Source organism: Lycorma delicatula, chromosome 5 (genome assembly GCF_047948215.1).
Source record: "Lycorma delicatula isolate Av1 chromosome 5, ASM4794821v1, whole genome shotgun sequence".
Lineage (NCBI taxonomy): Eukaryota > Metazoa > Arthropoda > Insecta > Hemiptera > Fulgoridae > Lycorma > Lycorma delicatula.
This window is the reverse complement of record NC_134459.1, coordinates 12,112,686-12,135,227: the sequence shown is the minus strand read 5'-3', so window position 1 is coordinate 12,135,227 and position 22,542 is coordinate 12,112,686. Positions and strand designations below refer to the sequence as shown.

Here is a 22,542-nt window from a genome sequence, read left to right as displayed (position 1 = left end):
ATATTTTTTCACTTTCATTAAATACTTTGTCTTTATATAATCATTACGACATTTAAAGCAGCAATCCATGAACTTCAAAATGGTGTATATCATATTCTTTTACTGCCAGTCATTTACAAATTGTTTAATAGCTTCTTCAAATTGCTCACTACTCAAAAATTCATTCAACCTTTTGAACAGGTAGAATTCACTTGGAGCTAAGATTAGATAGTATGTAGGTGACTGAAAATATTCCACCTGAATTTTACCACTAAGGTTTTAGTAACAGCAACTGAATCTAGATGCACATTATTGTACAACAAAATGCTCTTAAACATCACATGAAAATATTCTACCTGAATTTTACCACTAAGGTTTTAGTAACAGCAACTGAATTTAGATGCACATTATTGTACAACAAAATGCTCTTAAACATCACAACTTTAAATAGCAAATGAAACACTCGATGGAACTTCTTGAGTGTTTTACACTGTTGTTCCTTGTGGCATTAAGTCAACAGGACACCAAATGATTTCAAATAATTATATCTATAAACTTGTACGTTTACAGGTTTTGTTCATATTTTGAGGTGACTGGATGATACCAATTAAATGATTCTTATTCCATCCTTAGATTTCTTTAACATTTTCATTTTAAATCAGAGGCAAAATCAATTTGGAAAGTTATCACTTTTTACTACATAAAATGTCAATATTTTAATACATACCTCAATTACATTTTTTTGTAGTATTCTGTTACATCAAATATGTGAAAATCTTACAGTAGCTTAAATCTTTGTAGATATTCTTGCAAATACTCTAAAAAATGTGGAAAAATAATTTCTAAATCCAAGTTCATGACTTGATGATTTTCCTTACTTTACTGTTCATTAGGCATCATCAAGTCTTTGTTAATCAAACAAAACTTCTTCATAGATGCTGATTCTACAATTACAAAAAATTTGATGTTATTTTTATAATTTCTCTCGTTTATTGCCAACTGCTAATGAAGTTTTCTGTTGGTGTCATGACTTGAACTTCCAAAAAAACATACCACTGCCTTAATTTCAATCAGTAGTAATATCAAAATTAGCACTTCATGTGCATAACTGTAGAGAAAAGTAGCATGTAATAAACCACAACAAACTGGTCAATTCCATCCTACAAATTCTGAACTCCATGAAAAAACTTGGTGCCAAAATAGTCTCATAATTATTAATTTCTAATTTACTGTGTCTTAATTTATCTACAAGTGAATAAATAAAATAAAAAAAACCTGTCCCAGTACAAATTAGAAGGGTTCCCAAATATTCAGAAATAGACGAAAAAGAATTTGTAGGAGTTAAATGTTTTAAATATCTAGGAAGCATCATTGTAAACAATAATGTTAGTGTCTGAGAATCCAAGCTGTTATACGAGTATATCTTGTAAATATGAGATTATGAAAATTCAGTTGCATGCAGGCTGTGCAAGGTTAAAAATATATAGAAATTTAATATTTTTTTCAGTAGTGACATATTGGTTGGAGACTTGGATAGTCTCTTATGGTTATAAAAATTTTCTCCAAACATTTGAATGGAAAATGTTTAGAGAAAAGTCTTACTAGTTTTGGAAGAGGATAAATAGCAATTATGGAAAAACTGAATATTGGATACACTAATGCAAGCAGAAGATATCATAGGGTATAAAGGCACAGAGAATTCAATTATTAGGGTATGTTACAAGAACTGCTAAAACTCAAATACCAAAAACATTAATAAAAGAAAAGTTGATTAACAGAAGGAAGGGAGTTCCCAGATGGTTAGGTGAAATTACTCAGGATTTTATAACAATGACTCCAATGAGATGATATCAGTGGTCAACTTAAAATTTGGAAATGAAAAGGGAGTAGGTGTTCTATATAGTATTTTATATGCTGAATTTGAATATGTATTCTGAAACAACACATCAATAATGTTCTTAAGTTACAACCCCTTAAATTTATTGTTCCATCATTCGTGGAACAAACAATACAAATAAGTTAGTTTGTCTAATGTTTCCTTATTCACATCTGATTTATATTGTGATGCATGCTGTAGATCTATATTTGATACATAACAGTCGAATGATGTCAAGCCAGACATGTCAGTGAGTCAAGTAATGAGTAATTCAATGTGATGAAATTTTCTTCAGTGAGTTCAGTTCTTGGTATGACTTGCTGAGTTCTTTAGTTGTAGTGGTTTTATCATACACATATTATAAAAATTGTTTCATAAGTGACCATAAATTTAGTGAATGATTTTTATGACAGAACACCTTTTGGTATTTTATTGAACATCAACATTTGTTAAGTTGTGTGTGTGTGTTTCGTGCTGTTTTATTGCAACCCATGGTAAGACAATTTTATGAAGTATTTTAAGTAATTAAATATTTATAAATTAAAATTAAATTATTTTTATAATTAAGTATTTTTGTAATATTTCAATTCACTTTCATTCATTAAAACATTTTGAATTTTACAATGAATAAAAATTGGGCTTGTAAAAATTCTTCAAATATTTTTTGTTACATTTGTGGAGAATTCACCATGAAAAGTCAATGAAAATCGGTATCAATCAAATCTGCTGATAACTGCTTACAAACATTATTTTGACTGTCCCTTGGGAGACCAAGATAAATCCTGGACTCCACATGCAGCACACATCATCAAGTGCTACATTAAACTAACCCAGTAGTTAAAAGGAAAAAAGTACATTTGCCTTTTGGCATACCTATGATTTGGCAAGAATCTACTAAGCATTATGATGGCTGCTATTTTTACTTAACAAATGTTACCGGTTTCAATTAAAAAATAAAAGCAGTATTGCATATTTAAATGTTCATTCAGCTATGAGATGTTGATTTACCATGTCTGATCGCTCCAACTTCTTGGAAAGAAATTTCTGATTCTTCAGAAAGCTCAACCAATGAATCCTAAACTTCAATATATATTAATTAAATTCCAGAAGAATCAAATACTGAACCTCACATCATTACACAAGCAGAATCAAGCGATCTAATTTGTGACTTGTATTTGTTGAAATGATATGCAGAGCTCCTAGGTTCACATCTTAAAGAATGTATGGAAATTTATTAAACAAAGATACAAAAATTTCAGTATATAGAAATTGGAACAAAAATTTATAAAAATACTTTATAAAAATTAATTTGTTCCTGCCATGATAATAGGGTGCTAATGTCCGAACTGGAAATTCAATATGTTATTCACAATCGGTGATTATTTATAGATTCATCAAAATGAATAAGTTTTCTTCTAGACCGGTAGCACATACTGTAGGAATGAAACATACGAAAGTATATCAAAAATTTTAAAAGCTATTAAAAACTATGAATACGCATGGTGAATCTGAACGCATGAAATGAACGAATGAATGGCGCATGGCTGACCTGAAAGCAATAGGTATTCTTCTCAGCCTCCACAGTGGCTTTACAAAATATATGTGTTTCTTGTAATTGTAGGATAGTTGGGCTACAGATAAACACTGCACAGTAAATAACTGGCCAAAAAGAAATCGGTTTACCCCAGAAAAGGAAAATTTGGTCAATATTCCTCTTGTCGAAGCAGATTGTATTATTTTATCACCTCTAAATAAAAAACTAGGCCTGATGAAAAATTTTGTAAAAGCATTAGATAAAGATGGAGATGGCTTTAAATATTTTGCTGAGGTTTTTTCACAATTAAAAGAGGGAATATTCATCAGGCCACACATAAGAAAATTAATTCGTGAAAATATATTTGTCAGCAAACTGAATCCTAAAGAACTACCAGCACGGAAGTCATTCAAAGATGTTGTTACTAGTTTTCTTGAAAACAAAAACCATAATCAGCTGATAAATGAATTCTTATTGAATTACAAATTTTAGGCTGCAGAATGTCATTAAAAATTTATTTCTTAAATTCTCATTTGAACTTTTCTTTTTAAACTTGGGTGACATCAGCGATGAACAAGGAGAAAAGTTCCACCAAGATATTTTGCATATGGAACGTTATCGAGACAGATGGTATGAATCTATGATGAGTGACTGTTGCTGGATGATAAAAAGAGAAGACTTCATTGAACACAAAAGGAAAATAAGAAAAAAGAAATTAAGATAAACATAAATGTCTGCAAAATAAAGTTAGGAATTTTAATTGTAATTATTATTATTTTTGTATTCTATTATTTAAAAAGAAGTCTCTTAATATTTTAAAGGGTCATGAAAAAAACTGACTTCATTTTTAGATTCACCATAAAAAATACATTATAACTCACCTACTTTTATCTCAGTTCCAAATTATTTTTTTTATTTTGTTGACCTGAGTAATAATTCCTTAAAACATATTTTATATTATCCACAGAAATCATGTAAACTATTAAAATTGATCAATCAGCTGATATTAATTTCATTGCTTTTTTTCCTATTTAGTTTCTGGGAATCACCATCAGGTATTACTTCAGAGGATGGATGAGGATGATATGTATGAGTGTAACTGAAGTGTAGTCTTGTACAGTCTCAGTTTGACCATTCCTGAGATGTGTCATTCCTAGTATTTTGAGGGTTTTAAAAATATGATAGCTATATCTCTGATATGTTATCTGTTTTTTATGACATTATGATCATTAATTTTGAAAATTTTTCCCAAACATAATTCTTAATGCACTGTAACTAATTAAAAAAAAGAAACATTATCTGCAATTTTGGAAAAATATTTTTGAGAACTCATCATTCTGGTACTTTTTTACTCATGTGCATTTTGTTCTAAATCCATCCATACAGGTATTGTAACCAGTTAAAACTGGTAAAATCTATTACTTATTAGATATGAAGGAAATTTTTTTATTTTATTGGCTGCTAAAGCATAACTCATTACAAATGGTGTTTTTATAAAACTCTAAAATTGATAGGCCTAAGAATATTAAGCAGCATTACTAAGAATAATTAGCGGCTTTTTAATATCCTAAAAATTATATTTTCTACTTGACAGTATAAAAAAATAGCACAGTCAAAAAAAATAAAAGGGAAAGATTTCCCATTTAAGGATTCTTGAATCTATTACTGTTTCCCAGATGCCAATAGTAGCCTACTAAAATTAAACAGCTTGTATATCTGAAAAACCTTCCATTATACATATTAAAGGTTAGAAAAGCATTATTTCAAAATGCCATTTTTTTCTACCCATAACCTTGTTATTTTTGTAAATGTTGCTACCTGTTCTTAGAATTAACAAGATTAAATTGTAATCTTGTAATAAGATTACTAATATTTTACAAATCTACAATTATAGTTTACTACATAGAGTAGTAAAATTCCAAAAACATTTAAAGTAAAACCGTAAATTTTGAAATATTATTTTACTTTTCTGTCTAGATAGTGCTATAGCTCTAGACGGGAAAGTATTGAAATCGATTCAGTTTGAGCATTTGCGATTTTCACCGGATCTTGATGTTTTGACACCTACAGAATCAAAAAAAAAAAAAAAACAGATGGATATTTTCTGGATGTTAATGTTCATACATATGTGTGTGTGATTGGTGTTGGCCTCTAAATCACCTTATATCTCCAGAATTACTGACCAATTTTGGTCAGATTACTTCCATATATATATATATATATATATATATACATATATATGGGGCACTGTTGCCATTAAATTTTCAAATTAAAAGGTCAAGAGGGTTAGGCTGTAGAGCAAGGTCACCCTCAGTATCTTGAGAATGCATTGATGTACAGCTGCAGTAGTTGCTTGCAATGTTGTGATGTCACAGGTGAGTGGTAAAATTAAATAAACAATAATATTTAAAGTGTAAAAAAAAGTAATTCAGTCTGGCTGGGTCTCAAACTCAATCACCTGGTTGACTTGATACCTGGTGCGTTAAGTCTCACGACTACACTAGTCTGCCGATCGTGCAAGCGAAATTTGTTCTATGTAAACTGTGAAATTACATTAGTTTAGTTAGTGCTGACCGTCACCGCTAGTACTGCCACACCCGCGCGCGCAAATTAAATACAAAATGCACGCGCGCTTTAGATAGAATCATTGAATTACATAAACAAAAAATTATTATATTTAAATAAGATGATAAATATTTTAAATTAAGTTGTGGGAAAGCATCAGAAACAACCTAAGTTGTCAGGGTTTTTTTTATTTTGGCAGTTTAGTAATTTGGATTACTTGTTATCTTGAAACTACTACAGCAGGCATGATAGACCAGTAAATGTTTACTGTAAACAAATTTTAGAATTTCTTAAATACCTTTTAAAGTGGATTTCCAATTGTAAGTAATAATAATTTTTACAAATACAAAATATACTAATTTATGGATATAAATTTGCTTAAATATATTCATGAAATCGATGGTTTTTAATAATTTTTAGCAAATTTTCTATTAAAGTATAGCAAATATTTTAACAAATATAGTTAAATATCACCATTCTGTTATAGTAAAATAAATCTACTCATGGGTATTTTCTTGAACAAAGCCCTTATTTTGTATTAACAGTAATTTAATTTATTAAAATTATCCAGTTTATCAAGCACCATTCATTTCGTCTTGAGTTTCTGAACTTCTAAATAAGTTTTAGTTCACTTCACACTATACTAATATATCACACACTACATTAATCTCAAATAATAAGTGATCTTGCAACAATTTTTTATTGTCACAATGAACATTGCTTACTTCTATCATTTATTTAAAAATTTAATAATTTTGATGAAATCAGAGATATTTATAATTAGCTAATCTTTTTCTTGGACTTTTCCAGATCACATAACTGCAAACTAAACTCCATAATTACTAAAATGTAAATTTTATTCTAACATTTTAGGAATTAATAAAATAATGGTGCATACTGAATCAGCATTTGTGATAAAATGTATAACAAATTGGATAAAGAACTGGAAAGAAAATGGTTGGAAAACACTATATGGAGATGAAGTAAAGAACCAGAACACTATAAAAAAATTAGATAATATAGTAAATCGCATGCAAAATGTTTACTGGGTAAGCTAATTTGCAATAATATATTGATAAATAATTATTAATTGAATAATTTTTATTTGTATGAACTTTGACAATGATTTTTTCATCTCTGAATTGAAGGTAAACATATTTTTCTGGGCTAGTAAGAATTTTGTAGTATGTTCACTTAAACATAAAGCCTAACTCTGTAGCCACACAAGTCACAATAATTGACCTTACAATAATTACACAGATGAATAAAAAAAGGTTTTTTTAATGTCTCTAAGTACGAAATCATTTCTTGAATTACTTCTTTGCGTACATTACAGATCTGTAAATACAATTCTTCTATCACCCTTTTAAATAAATTACGCTTCAAAAAAATTAAGGGAAAATATAGTTAAAATCTGTAAAATTTTTAATTTTGCATGGCCATATCTGTGATAGAATGATTTTGCTGATGCTTTTCTTTTATAAATAGCCTCAGGCACATCCTGAATTAATGTCCAACAGTAATCGGTTTGTATGTTAGTATTCCATTTTCCTTTACAGTGACTTTCCATCACCGAAATTTCTTGGTGGTCACGTTCACCGTGTTCATCACTTATGTCTCCGAGGTTGTCCGGGATAAAATCCAGATGCGAGTGGAGGAAATGTATTTTCAAAGGCATATTTATATCCCATAGCTCTGTATGAAGTAAGAAGTTGATTAACAATATTGTGGTAATTGTTGGATTTTTTTTTGCCAAGAAAAATTTTTCAAATGTCTTTAAATGAAGCCAAGCTGCACTTTCTACATTATTTAACATTGAGTTAAATACATCATCTTTGACCAATTCTCACATTTGAGGACCATCAAATATTCTTTTTTAATTTTTCCTTCACTTACATTCAGAAATTTCTGCCTGATGTACAAAAATCCAGGACTATCCTTCATTGTTTTTACAAAATTTTTTAAGGGCTCATGAATAATATTTTTCCCATTTGGAGTTAAATTGTCTTTGTTTCTTCCATTCTTTGATAACATAATGTTTATTCCTAGCTCTGCTGTCCCAATTGCAAAGAAAACACATGTACTTAGTATAGCCTAACTGCAAGTCTAACAAAATAGCTATAACTTTCAAATCACCACATATGTTCCAGATATGTTTTTTATAATTTATTTTTTCAAGAACGTCTTTCATCACATTGTATGCCTCTTTCAAATTAATACCATAAACGATTTATATCGAAGAATATTTGTTCCCGTTGTATAGTAAAACCACTTTTAAACTATACTTCGATGAATCTATGAAACGGTGCCAGTTTTCAGGTTTATTAACTTGTTCCAAGTGCAACATAAGCTCATCAATATTTATGTAATAAACCAAATTATTTTCATTAATAAAGTACTGAGAAAGTTCTTTTTGTTGGCTTTGAAAGCCTGAAATTTTTGTATTTTTTAAAAATAAATTTCAACCTTGCAGTTTTGATCTTAACAGTTCAGATTGATTTTTTGATAAATTTAAATCCCTAACCAAGTCATTTAATTCACCTTGTGATATAAGATGTGGCTTATTGGAAGATAATTCAAAATCATTGTTGTCTTCTTCAGTACTGTCTGATTCTTCATTGCTGCTTTCAAAACATATATTCACAGGTGGCCCAGGAACTGGAATAATTTCACTGTGAGGTACAGGCCTGATTGCAGCGCAATGAAGAATATTTTACAGTATGTTTAGAATTTTAGAAATTCCAGACACATTGTTAAACAAAAATAACAATCTGTTACATGATCCTTTGGTTCACGCCAAGCAATAGGTACACCAAATGGCAAAGCCTTCCCCATACCTTTCAGCCATCCTCTTAAATATACAGAACAATTAGTGCATACTATATGTGTCTTATCAACGTCTTATCCTGATCACCAATTTTACACTGAAAGTACAAATGATATGCTTTTTTTAATTAAAGTTGTAATGTTTTTTTCTATTTGATTTTATGGTAAACTCACCACATACATAGCAAAAGAAATCCACATCATTAATTAATGCATTCCTAAATCCAGTGCTTAATACAAACAACACAGTTGTATTTTCATGACCTGCACAGACACGATTAATCTTGTCCATGAAGGCTCACTCTTCAGTATTAGATATGTCATAATATGTGACTATGATTTAATTCTTTGTTTAGTATTGTTTATTTATAGCTTTCAAATTATGTTAACAAAGTTAAACAATAAAAAATGAGCTAAAAAAAATGCAATATAGGAGCTTAAAATGCTAACTGTATATTAAAAAATGAGAAAATCATTAGATTAAAATTTAAAAATTTTCTAAAATAGTGGGTGATAGAAAGATTCTGAGTTCATATTCATTTTCTGCATAAAAAAAAACAGATTAAAATCATGCATCGCATGTTAGGAAATAAAATTTATGCTTATCCCTGTTATTAAACTGTATTCCAGCTATAATACAAAAAAATAATCAATCTGAAATTGTGTAACTCATGTAAATTATAATATCATGTAAATAAAATCTAAAATAGTTCATTATGTGCATCAAAAAAGAAAATATTAACTTTATTGTAAACCTCTTTAAACTCTCAAAACTTTTGCAGAACAGGGCTGAAACTTTGATAATGTACCCAGAAAATGGTGTGAGAATTTCTATTTCAGAGAAAAATTTTTGTCTTATAATTTACATGAGTTACACAATTTCAGATTGATTATTTTTTTGTATTATAGCTGGAATACAGTTTAATAACAGGGATAAGCATAAATTTTATTTCCTAACATGCGATGCATGATTTTAATCTGTTTTTTTTTTAATGCAGAAAATGAATATGAACTCAGAATCTTTCTATCACCCACTATTTTAGAAAATTTTTAAATTTTAATCTAATGATTTTCTCATTTTTTAATATACAGTTAGCATTTTAAGCTCCTACATTGCATTTCTTTTAGCTCATTTTTTATTGTTTAACTTTGTTAACATAATTTGAAAGCTATAAATAAACAATACTAAACAAAGAATTAAATCATAGTCACATATTATGACATATCTAATACTGAAGAGTGAGCCTTCATGGACAAGATTAATCGTGTCTGTGCAGGTCATGAAAATACAACTGTGTTGTTTATATTAAGCACTGGATTTAGGAATGCATTAATTAATGATGTGGATTTCTTTTGCTATGTATGTGGTGAGATAATTATGTACATGAGAGTTATGTACATGTAATTATAATTATAATGTAATTATTTTATTTCAAAGTAACTTTTTTGCATTTGACATCCATTTATTTGCAGGTATAAATTAAAAAAAAAGAAGATTTTATTAAAATTAGTAATTTTATTTTAAGGTAGAAATAAAAACATCCAGAATGATGTAGAAAAAATGGTTTAGGTTACTGCAGCTCCAGAACCTGTTTTATTTTTTGTTTTTATACTTATCAATTTTTAAAAATTACAGTACAAATTACTCAACAAAGATAGTTACAATGGTGTATGTAATAAGAGCATTCATCAGGCAGCTATTCAGTGAGTGAGGGCTTAAGTGCTCTTCCTTATAGTTGAACTGACTGCAATTTAGATTTAGTATCAGCCATTTTGAAATGAACAATTTTATGAAACATCGTAACACATAAATTGTTCCTCCTAATAGCAAGGAATCTTACAGCAAACTTCTATAGAAACTGGACAATGTTTTTAGCCATAACTATATCACAATCACAAAAACAGATGTAAAGTACCAATGATTAAAATTTTCTTAGCTTGGTCAGTGAAGAAAGGCCATTTGTTTATTTTCAGTTTATAAATACACAATGTGATACAGAACAATTAAGAAAATATTTATCATTTTTTTGATCTTAATCAATTTTTAGGTCTTTTCCTAGCCACAGCTAATATTTACTAAATAATTTTTAGGAATTATATTTTATAACCTTAATTTGTCATGCAGGCTTACATAAAATGAATACATATAAAAATGAAATGATTCACTAAGGTCAATTCAAGCAATGATGCTAGCCAGTTGTTTTTGTATGTATGTTTATTAACCCCTTTACTCAAATATTACTTCTTTTTTTATAGTGAGGATGAAGGTCCATTGCATATAAATGTTACGATGGCAAACCGAAAAGGTTGTGGCTGACCTGAAAAGAGAGATATTTATCCCAGAAGTTAGTACAGCCATTCCCAGGCCAACAAGCACGTACACTAGACAAAATGAGAGGCGAAGTGGTTTCCTATTACTTTCTTCAATGGGATTGTTGCATATTCGCATACAAAACCTCCTAAAATCAAAGAGATATTCAACTTCACTCAGTCACCACAGGGACTTGCTTCATAATGAACATTATTACACTTCAGAGAAACCAAATCAGACTCTTACACCTCAGCTACCAGAAGTGTAAGAAAGATCAAGAAAGATAATGTAAAGCTTCAAAATAATGTACCTATTTGAATATACTTGATCTATTGCACAGGTCTAAATAAATATACAATTTTTAATATTTTTATTTTTAAGAAATCTAATCCATTGTTACTGATTATGATTCATGAAGCCAAACAAGAATTCAAATTTTTGAAAGCTAGGCCTCACTCTTTTTGCACCGACTTTAAGAAAATGAATTCTATGGTAAAGCAAACAATACATAAATCACAAAATGGAATCGACTTTGAAAGGTTTAGCTAGAACCAGTTATTGTGCTATTAGCATTATTGTAAGCACCACTTTCAAGGTCACTGAAGAATAATTACTAATGACTCTCAAAGAGATACTTTCCTCATATTTTTTTTTTTTTTTTTTTGGCTTCTGAAAAGAAAACAATAAAATACAAATTTATAGAAAACCGAGGTAAAATAAAACACACTGAGAAATGCAAGATGCTGTACACTGAAAACGTCTCTGATAAGATTATTACTAAAGATGGAAATCATCTTAACGTGTAAAAGAATAAATTATCAAATTCATAACTGCTGAGAAATGGTGACATCAGAAGTGAAGGGAGACCATATTTTAAGTTTGCAGTTGGAGTGACTTAGTGATAAAAATATTTCTCCACCACACCTCTTCCTTCAGGTTTCTTAATTTAAAAAAAAACAAAATATGAAAGCTCATTAATTTGTCTATATACACTTTCATTTTGCCTAATAATAAGGAATTTTATGGCCAAACTTCATAAAAGTTGGAAAACATATTGGGCCATAACTGTCACACTCACAAAATGCCAAAGAATGATTTAAAACAAGACTGCTTTGCTCAAACAATTAAAATATTTATAAAATATCTCAAAACATTTTAAATGAAAACCTTTTATACAATTTAATTTAAAAAGAATATTCTTTGTAAATAAAGGAACAAACTGACTATAAATCACTTGTAGAAAAGTTCAGTAAGAAAAAAATTATAATGGTCAAAATTTTTATTTCTTGAAATTTGTTTTTTCTTTATAGATAAAAAAATAGAGTACATCATAAAGAGAAAAAAATTTCATATAGAGAACAGATCAAAATGTGATAAACATATGAAAATTAAATTCTGTATGAAAATTATTACTATTTTGACTAGTCAACTCACCAATAAGCTTAGAAGCAAAAAAAGTTTGAATCTTAAAATTAAATACCATAAATTGTTCCTTTGAATGTTCAACTATAAAATTAATGTGTAAAAATTTAATGTCTCAGTATGGTATTGTAAAAACTTATTTATTTTACAGGTACACGTTCGAAGACACGGTTCTGAAATAGGGAACATTAAAGCTGGTGCTCTTGCCCAAAAAGGAGCAAAATTATATGCATTACAAAACAATATACCTGAGTATGATACTGATGTTATTTATCACAATAATAATTACATAGGAAACAAATATTCTTTCAACGATTATAATAGACACAAATATGATTATGCTTCCAATGCTGGTGTAAGATATAAAAGCTATAACAATGATAGTAACACGTACACTGCCGGTGATAGATACAATTATGACAGAAGAGGTGGAAATAATAATGATGATGATGATGATGATAAATTAAAAACAGGTAAAGATTTCCTTTTTAAATATCTTGCACAAAAAAATTCTACACAAATAATTTATCAATTATAAGTATCAATATTTAATATACAAGGTCTGTAAATAAAACAATGAGACTGGTTCAGAAAAATTTTTTTTATTTATAATCCAATTATACATGGACTCTATTACTTTCAAAATAGTTCACTTGGGAAGCTACGCAATGCTGAAACGGTTTTCCCACTCTTCATAGCAGTGTTGGAACTCAGAAACCTTCAGATGGTCGGTTACCATTTTTTAAAATGTTTTCTACTGTTCCAAAAGTGTTTTCTTAAAGTTGCAGGGACTCAAGTCAGGTGAATAAGGTGGTTGAGGAACTACAAGAATGTTTTTCTTTGCCAAAAACTCATTAATTGAGAGTGCAGTGTGACAAGGTGCATTGTCATGATGCAGCATCCGGTTAGCTTTGATGGCTGGTCTAATGTGGGCAACTCTTTAACGCAGTCTTTCAAGAATTTCTCGATAAACATATTGATTTGCAGCCTGTCCTGTAGGCAGAAACTCCTTATGGACAATGTCATTACTATTGAAGAAACAAATTAGCATGGTTTTGATTTCTGACTTGCTCATTTTTGCCCTTTTTGGGATGCGGTGAGTTTGAAGTGTGCCACTCCTTGTTCTGGGATTTTGTTTCTGGGTTGTACTCAAGTATCCAAGATTCATCAACAGTAATAACATTTTTAGAAAATCAGGATTAGTTTCAGAGATTGCAGCACACTTCCACCCTGTAATTTTTCTGTTCAACAGTGAGATTTTTTGGGGCCAATTTTGCACAAACGTTTGTCATGTCCAGTTCGTTTGTCAAAATTTGATGGACTGTGATACAGTTCAAATTCAATTGTTCTGCAATCATTCTGAAAGCTAATCACCAGTGGTACCGTATCAAGTCTCTGATTCGCTCAACATTATTGTCATTTTTTGACGTTAATGGTCTTCCAGTGTTGATCATTCGCAACTGATGGCCATATGAAAATGATTTAAACCAGCTAAAACTTGGGTTCATGACAGAGCGTCATCTCCATATGCCCTTTTCAATTTTGAAAAAGTTCAGTAGCATTCTGATCAAGTTTAACACAAAACTTGATTGCACAAAGTTGCTCATAATTATTATCACTCATTTTTGTAATGCACAACACAAACTCATTTCACAAAAAGTTGTTTATGTCTCACGTGGCAACAATAAACTAAAAATACTAATATTAATATAAATCAAGCTATTATAACCATATGTTTACAATGTATCTTTACAATGTTGCCACTTGGCTGCAAAAAAAAACTAGTCCCATTACTTTATTTACAGATCTCGTATAAAACAGAGAAAAATATTAATTACTTTAAATAAAACATATTAAAAAAAATTTTTTCATCAATTTTAATATTTAATTAAATTTCAATAACTAAAAGTTGTTAATAAAATTGCATAATTCAAAAATGTAAACAGTTTATAAAGTTTTAATGTTATTTATTAACTCCCGATCATAGCAAAATGAGAAAAGAGGGGGTTATGCGTGTCACCTGTGTGTTCACGACTTTCTCAGTACCTATTGCAGCTATAGAATTTGTTCTTTCACAGAATTATTTGTATGTTCCCCTGAAGGTTTTAAACCATAATTGTCAAACTCTTAAAATTTTTAATTTTATCTTTTATTATTCTTTTTAATTTTTTTCACGTCTGTTATTTCAATTAACCATTTCCTTTAGAATTTAATTTTTTAATTTTATAAAGTAAATTTCAAAAATCGATAACTTGCATATATATATAAAATAGATAAATAAATATTTATTTATTTTTTTACATCCTGATCCACATAGAGGAAGACATAGCCCAGTTGCCACAGCTCAGTTGTAATGATCCCAGTCGCCACACCACCTCCTCTGTTCCTAGCCCTGATGGGCTTTACCGGAGGTCATTTTTTAGATCCTCTTAACTTAAACACAACACTGTAATCAGTTTGTAGTGTATTTACATAACCTACTATCGCCTTTGTATGCCCTCTTCCAACCATGACCATCTACCATAACTTACAACCCTCAACTATTAAACTAACAGATTTGCAGAAGCACGATCCCTGTGCCTTCCTCTAACACCAAAGGCTTTACAAAAAAACTCATCCTATATTTAACTTCAATTATAGACTATGCACTCATATCATTTAATTGAGTCTTTCAAACACCAAAAATACTATTCTCATGCCAACAAAACAAGTGTTGATTGCAACAAGACAATTTTGTCCTACAATTCAATTTACTCAAAATCCTTTTGATTTACTTAAAAATTAGGAAACAGATTCGCAAATTCAAAAAAACAGATTACAAAATTTGTCTGTAAAAAGTCACTTTAAACAATGAATACAATAATAATTAATTCCGTGATAATATTAATAATGTAGACTATCAAGTTGTGTTAACCTTCTGATCACTCGGTACATCAGTTAGTCATCTTTCAAATTATCTAATGTTATTTTGATTCTACCATCTATAAAAATTATAAATGAATAACTTTCTTTAGTCTTGTTATCTGTAACCCTGCTAATTTGCATTCATATCAAATTAAATGTGTTTTAACAATCGCTTGTAATTTACTTTCTGTAAGAAAGGCCATATCTGTAGCTTAGAGGAAACGTACAAATAATCATATCATGATATTTATGAAACTGAAGATGAGTATAACAAAAAAAAATCTGTAAATTATTATAAAATCATATATTACGATGAATGTTAATTGCTTTTATTTCAGAAAATATTTTTACATTATTATATGTAATAATGTAAATATGTAACATTATTATGCATATTATAAATATGAATACTTTTTAAAGACTAATTCATCTGGTAGGAATTTTTTTATAGCTTTTTCTGATGCCAGCTAACTGAGAAAATGAATTGGGCAAATCTTTGAACAGATGACATGCTTGACCTCAGACCGGAATTTGAACCTAGAATCTTCTGGATGGGATTTTATGCCACAAAAATCGATTAAGTAGTTAATATATAAGTAAATACATTATTAACATAAAAGCATAAAACTTGAATCAGAGCTAAAAATTATGAATAAAAAAATAAAAAATTTTTTTTTTATACATACATAGTTTTAATTTTATTATATATATATATATGCACACACACACATTAATTTTTTCATATAATTAATTTTATAATTATATTACGTATTATGTACTATATTTATAATTTTTATTTATATGTATGTATTAATTATCATATATTAATAATTACTGTAGTATATGTTTTATTACAAAAAAAAACATAACTTGCAATCCATAACATACTACTAATTAACTTATAATTTTACATTAAAAATATTTTAAAACAAACTTTTTTTAAAAACTTTTTAAATCTTTATTTAGATTAAATTAAAAAAAAAATTATAATCAAAACAAGAGATAAAAAACGTAAAAAGTTGTTTAAACCTATAAAGATTAATTAAATTAAGTGAAAATTAAAATGTAAAAATATATAATTAAAACAAGTATAAAAATTAAATAATTAAAACTTTTAATATAAAAACAAACACTTAAGCAAAGCAAAAACATGTACCAGTAATTTCATTGAATTTACTGTACTAACCATATTGAAAGATCAATTACTCATCACCATCATTAAAACAGTTGGTGGTACTGCAGCCTTTATAATGCCGTCATCCTCGTATACTGCCTGAAGGTTGATCATATTAAATTTATTCTATGTTTATATATATATATATATAATACTTTTCTGAAATGTCAAATCCTTATTATTCCTATCCATATTGCATTTTTTAATTTCTAATTTTTTTAAGTTTGATTGAATATCTGATACGATGTGTTTATTTTTAATCAAATGATCTGATACATAAAAAAAACCCAGGTTACCTTTTTTATAACTTCTATGAATATGGTCACAATCATTACATACGATTTTATACATCAGAAGCATTATTACGCATATTACTTATTAAATGTTTTATTATGTGGTTATTCGTCGGGTATGCAGGTTTGAACTTATTACTATTGTAAACCTTTGTAATGTTTTCAACTATTTTATCAGTATATACATAATTTTAAATATACATTGTCAATTTTTTGTATGTTATTTGCTGGTATTAAATTTGTGTTATTTTTAATTTTTATTAAGAATATCTACCAACCTACTGTCGTAACCATTATATATAGCAATCTGTTTTATTATATTTAATTTTTTGTTTAATTCATTTTTATTTACGTTATTTTTCGTATAATTAATTGCTCTATTTAGCATATTTGTATAAGGACTAATCTTATGTGACCATGGGTGATTTGAAGTTCTATGTGTAGTGGTTTAGTTAGATGTTGGTTTCCTATATACATTGATTATTTTCACTAAACTCAATACCAACATCTAAGTAATTTATTTGTTTCTATTGTTATCAATTTCAAACGTAAATTTCAAATCACTATGAGCTTGACTTATTCAAGATTATTAAATGTTTGTCAATTATCACCAGATTATAGACTATAAAAATATCATCAACATATCTAGTCCACATTAAAATATCATGTGTGTGTTTTATCCAGTAAACTATTTTATCTTCAAACTCGTGTAAAAAAAAAATATAATTGTATAAAAATAATACAGATAAATGCCAATCAGGCAATATTATTGTTCAAATATTATAATTTACATGTTAAACTTTACAATATAATCCAGTCAATAAATTTTAACAAAGCCTGCTTCAAATTAAATTAACACAGAAGTATGCCAGGTTAAATATAATAAATTACCAGACTAATAAATGTATAAATAAAACAAGGGAATTTGCTGAAAAATTTAGAGTGAAACAAGAAATTAAATATGCATATTTAAAATAATTTTAATAAATAATGAAATTATACAGGGCACATTTATATTTGGTGAAAGTTTTGGGTAACCCTATTTGATTATGCATATAATATAATCAGAGACGGTATAGAGGTATATGAAAGCTTAAAGATGATAATAAATATAGTAAAATTAAAGGTTTAATAAGAAATTATAACAGTTATGAGTAATAATGACCATAACTATGACTATAATATAAAATTGGGTAATTTAACTTAGCAAGAAAATTTGTTAGTATACAATAATTATGATAATTTACAAACAGAAGAAATGCTTGCAAAATAGTTATTTTCCTGTTAAAAGTATTGATTTGGTGAATTTAACAAATATGGAACTTGATAAGGATGAATAATTTATTGCGGCTAATGCGTATAAGTTTAATCTAACAAAAAATGATAAGAATGACATTATTAAGATATAAATAAAGTAAATACTACTGATAAAGATATTTTACGGAATACCATTAGTAATAAAATTATTGATATAAAACGAGGAAGTATAGATTAGAAATTCTGTATTAATAATAATAAAAAAATAATCAACAACCTAAAAAATAAATAAATTTATAATGATAGCATTATTTTAAAATCTGACAAAATGAATAAACCGGTCATCATGTATTCTGATAAATATAAAAATTTAATGAAACAATATATAATAGATAATGAGTTAAAAGAGATAAATGACCCTACTTAAAAAGTTTTGAGAATTACTAAACGTTTATTAATGGAATTTTGTAATATTTTTAGTCGTGAAAATAATTTAACATATACTAGATTGTACCCACATGAACTAAGTGCACCTATATTAACTGGTTTACCAAAGTTACAGAAACAGGGTATACCTATGCATCCTTTAATTAACTTTAAAACCACTCCGTCTTACATCATATCTAAAATAATAGATACAATTCTCAGAAGTAAAATAAAGTTTTACTTTAAGAGTACAAATATAATAAAAAATGGTTACGAGTTGGTAAATGATCTAAAGGTCTTAAATGTAAATTATAAAACTAGGATGGTTAGTTATGATATTTGTAATATGTATCCTAGTATACTCATAGAAACTAACTATTAATATATTAAACAAAAAATTAGTAAAATCATGAAGATCCGTTATTTATTGAAAATATCATTGTTATTATAAGGAACATATGCAAACAAAATTATTTTAGTTTTGACAATAAATATTACATCCAAGAAAATACGCTACCGATGGATTTTCCATTGTCATCCATGTTGTCTGAGATTTATTTACAGGAGTTTGAAGATAAAATAGTTTACGGGATAACACATAGACATGATATTTTAATGTGGACTAGATACGTTGATGATATTTTTGTAGTCTATAATCTGGTGATAATTGACAAACATTTAATAATCTTGAATAATTTACGCTCAAACTGTAATGATTTAAAATTGACATTTGAAACTGATAACAATAGAAAAATAAATAATTCAGATGTTGGTATTAAGTTCAGTAAATATAATCAACGTATAACTTCAGTATATAGGAATCCAACATCTAACAAAACCAATATACATAGAACTTCAAATCACCCATGGTCACATAAGATTAGTCCTTATACAAATATGCTAAATAGAGCAATTTATATGAAAAAAAAAAACGTAAATAAAAATGAATTAAACAAAGAATTAAATATAATAAAACAGATTGCTATATATAATAATAGTAGGTTGGTAGATAATATTTATAATAAACAAAAGATAAAAATTAAAAATAACACAAATTTAATACCAACAAATAACATAAAAAAAATTGTCAATGTGTATTTAAAATATGTATATGCTGATAAAATAGTCAGAACACATTATAAAGGTTTATGATAGTAATAAGTTCAAACCTGCATACCAGATGAATAACCACAAATAAAACATTTAATAAGTAATATACGTAATAATGCTTCTGATGTATACAATTTGAGTGGTATTTATAAAATCATATGTAATGATTGTGACCACATTCATAGAAGTTATAAAAAAGATAAACTGGGTTTTTTGAATGTATCAGATCATTTGATTAAAAATAAACACATTGTATCAGATATTCAGACAAACTTAAAAAAATGCGATATGGATAGGAATAATAAGGATTTGACATTTCAGAAAAGTATTATATATAAACATAAGAATAAATTAAATTTAATATGATCAACCTTCAGGCAGTATACGAGGATGACGGCATTATAAAGGCTGCAGTACCACCAACTGTTTTAATGATGGTGGTGAGTAATTGATTTTTCAGTATGGTTAGTACAGTAAATTCAATGAAATTACTGGTACATGTTTTTGCTTTGCTTAAGTGTTTGTTTTTATTGCAAAAGTTTTAATTTTTATATACTTTTATGTTTTATATATTTTTATACAATTTTTTATATTTTGTTTTTTATCTCTTGTTTTGATCATAATTTAGAAAAAAAATTAATTTAAATAAAGGTTTTAAAAATTTTTTATATAAGATTTTAAAATATGACAAATTAAATTTAATTTAAAGATTTTAAATAAAATTTGTTTTAAAATATATTTAACATAAAATTGATAGTGATTTAGTGATATGTTATTATGGATTGCAAGTTTATGATGTCTTTTTGTAATATATATATATAAATGTATGCATCTGATGATGTGAATCAAGTTCCTGAAAGCGTTTCTGTTTGTGTAATGAAAATGTATTTACGGTTGATCTATTAAATATAAATTAATATATATATATATATATATATATACATGCATAGTTATCAATTTGAAAATTATTTTATAATATTAATCTTATTCATATTTATTTACATATTAAACTGACATTATACCATTGACAGATACCTCAGACATCTACAAAAATTTGAATCATATACATGAATCTTAGAGAAGCCTATGATAAGAAATAAATAATAACAGAATATAATAATATAATATAATATAGTAATAAATAACAGAAAAACCTTTCTCAATTTTTCATTACTCCAGGTACAACTGTGTGTATTGCAGCAGTAATGATTATCTTTAGCTGGTTTAGGATTGCTGATATGATGATTATTTCAATTAACCTTTTCTTTTAGAAAATCCTTAAAAAAAAAGATTAGGCTTGATGGGTCAATAGGATTATAATGTCACCAGAACCCTAAAAATTAGTCTGCCTCCAAAAATCTCATGATGGCAATCCATCAAAGTGAGCAGGTGATATTACAATTCACATTGCTTCTTATTCTGTTCTAACAGAGCAATGATAATTTACCTTTAATAATAATCCTTTTATAATTCTTCCTTTTCCTGGATAATCACCTTATTCAGGTCATGGAAAACTTCAATCTGATAAAGGTATAATTTTTAAATATCTAAGACAGTTATTTCAGTCAAAGCCATAAGAAATACTTAATTTTTGCCTTAACTTTAAGAGATTTGTAAGAAAACATAACAATTTTCTTCTAAATTGTATTCATTATTTATCTATTAAAACTGACCTTTCCCAATTCATTTTTGGTCACAAACAGAACCTATATTATGAAAATTTTAATAACTTTCTCCATAATTTTTTTTTCCTTAATGAACTCTTTCAGTAAATAAAAACAATAATCGTAATAAGTTGTGGTGTAATATGTTCAACAGAGAACATTATTTTTTTAGTTGATAAATGGATTTTACACAACACTATACTAAACTGTTTAAACACAACACCAATAATTGCATTAAACCACTCAGTCATGTGTGATCTAACCTAGATTTATAGCTACTACACACTAGACAGATTTAACCTAAATATAATTAATACACATATTTATCTAGATATATATATATATAATTACACTTGAATAAAACGGAGTAAACAATGAAATGACAAAAAATGTAGTTTGGAACAGGTGACCTGTGGCATGGAGCAACTCAACTGACACCGATACAAAATATTCAGTGGTGCTGAAAGGGTTAATAATTGTGCGATGCTGTACTATTATATTACCTCAATAAATTTACCACTGTAAATCTTATTAAGTAACAAATCTTATATAGCATATATATACAAAAAATAAATATAAATTTAACAATAAAATCAAAACTCATAATAGTTATAATATATTTAAAAACAAGTTAAAAATTTCAGTACATTTAGTTTCTTAATTAATTTATAAAAAATAACATACCTGTTATAACAAATGAACTGAAAATGATATTTTGTTACAGTGTTAGAAACGCTGATTGAACTACCCACTAGATTTAATATTACAAGAAAATTGGATGAATAGATCATGTGAAAATAAATGTTAAGTAGAATCACAGAAATGATTTAAAAAATTAATTTCAATAAATGCTAAAAATAAATAATTGCAGTAAATATTGGCATCTAAACTTTATTCATTATATAAGTATGCGGTTTAAAAAAAAATTATTATTGTTATAACTGAACTACATAAATATACAATTTTTTTTTTAATAAACTAGAATATCTCCTTTACAACTCCTTATTATTGATTTAAAATTCACAATATGATTATGATCAGAAAATCACATAATTCGAGCTTTTAGAATGTTTGTTTACACATTCAAAGTAATAATTAAATCAAGAAAAGGATTTAATTTTTTGAAAATTTTTAATTAAACTGTATGTCTTACAGAACTTTGTTTTTAATCACAATAAGTTTTCTCTTTAAGTTTATGAAG

The 22,542-nt window shown here is 27.4% G+C and overlaps 1 protein-coding gene across 3 annotated transcripts in view; it reads left to right on the top strand.

Moving 5' to 3' along the window:
• The window catches only part of LOC142325827 (ribonuclease H1-like), a 44,191-nt gene extending 21,872 nt beyond the window's left edge, over positions 1 to 22,319 (top strand). For 2 of the 3 annotated variants that reach the window (XM_075367851.1, XM_075367848.1), the window contains exons 4-6: positions 6,828 to 7,003; positions 12,665 to 12,986; positions 22,066 to 22,319. In XM_075367851.1, coding sequence (XP_075223966.1) covers positions 6,828 to 7,003; positions 12,665 to 12,986; positions 22,066 to 22,127 — 560 coding nt within the window. In that variant the 3' untranslated portion in view covers positions 22,128 to 22,319. Of the gene's footprint in view, positions 1 to 6,827; positions 7,004 to 12,664; positions 12,987 to 15,868; positions 16,052 to 22,065 lie in introns of those variants that run through there. The other variant, XM_075367849.1, reaches the window with a different exon arrangement.
• Positions 22,320 to 22,542: the final 223 nt, after the last annotated feature.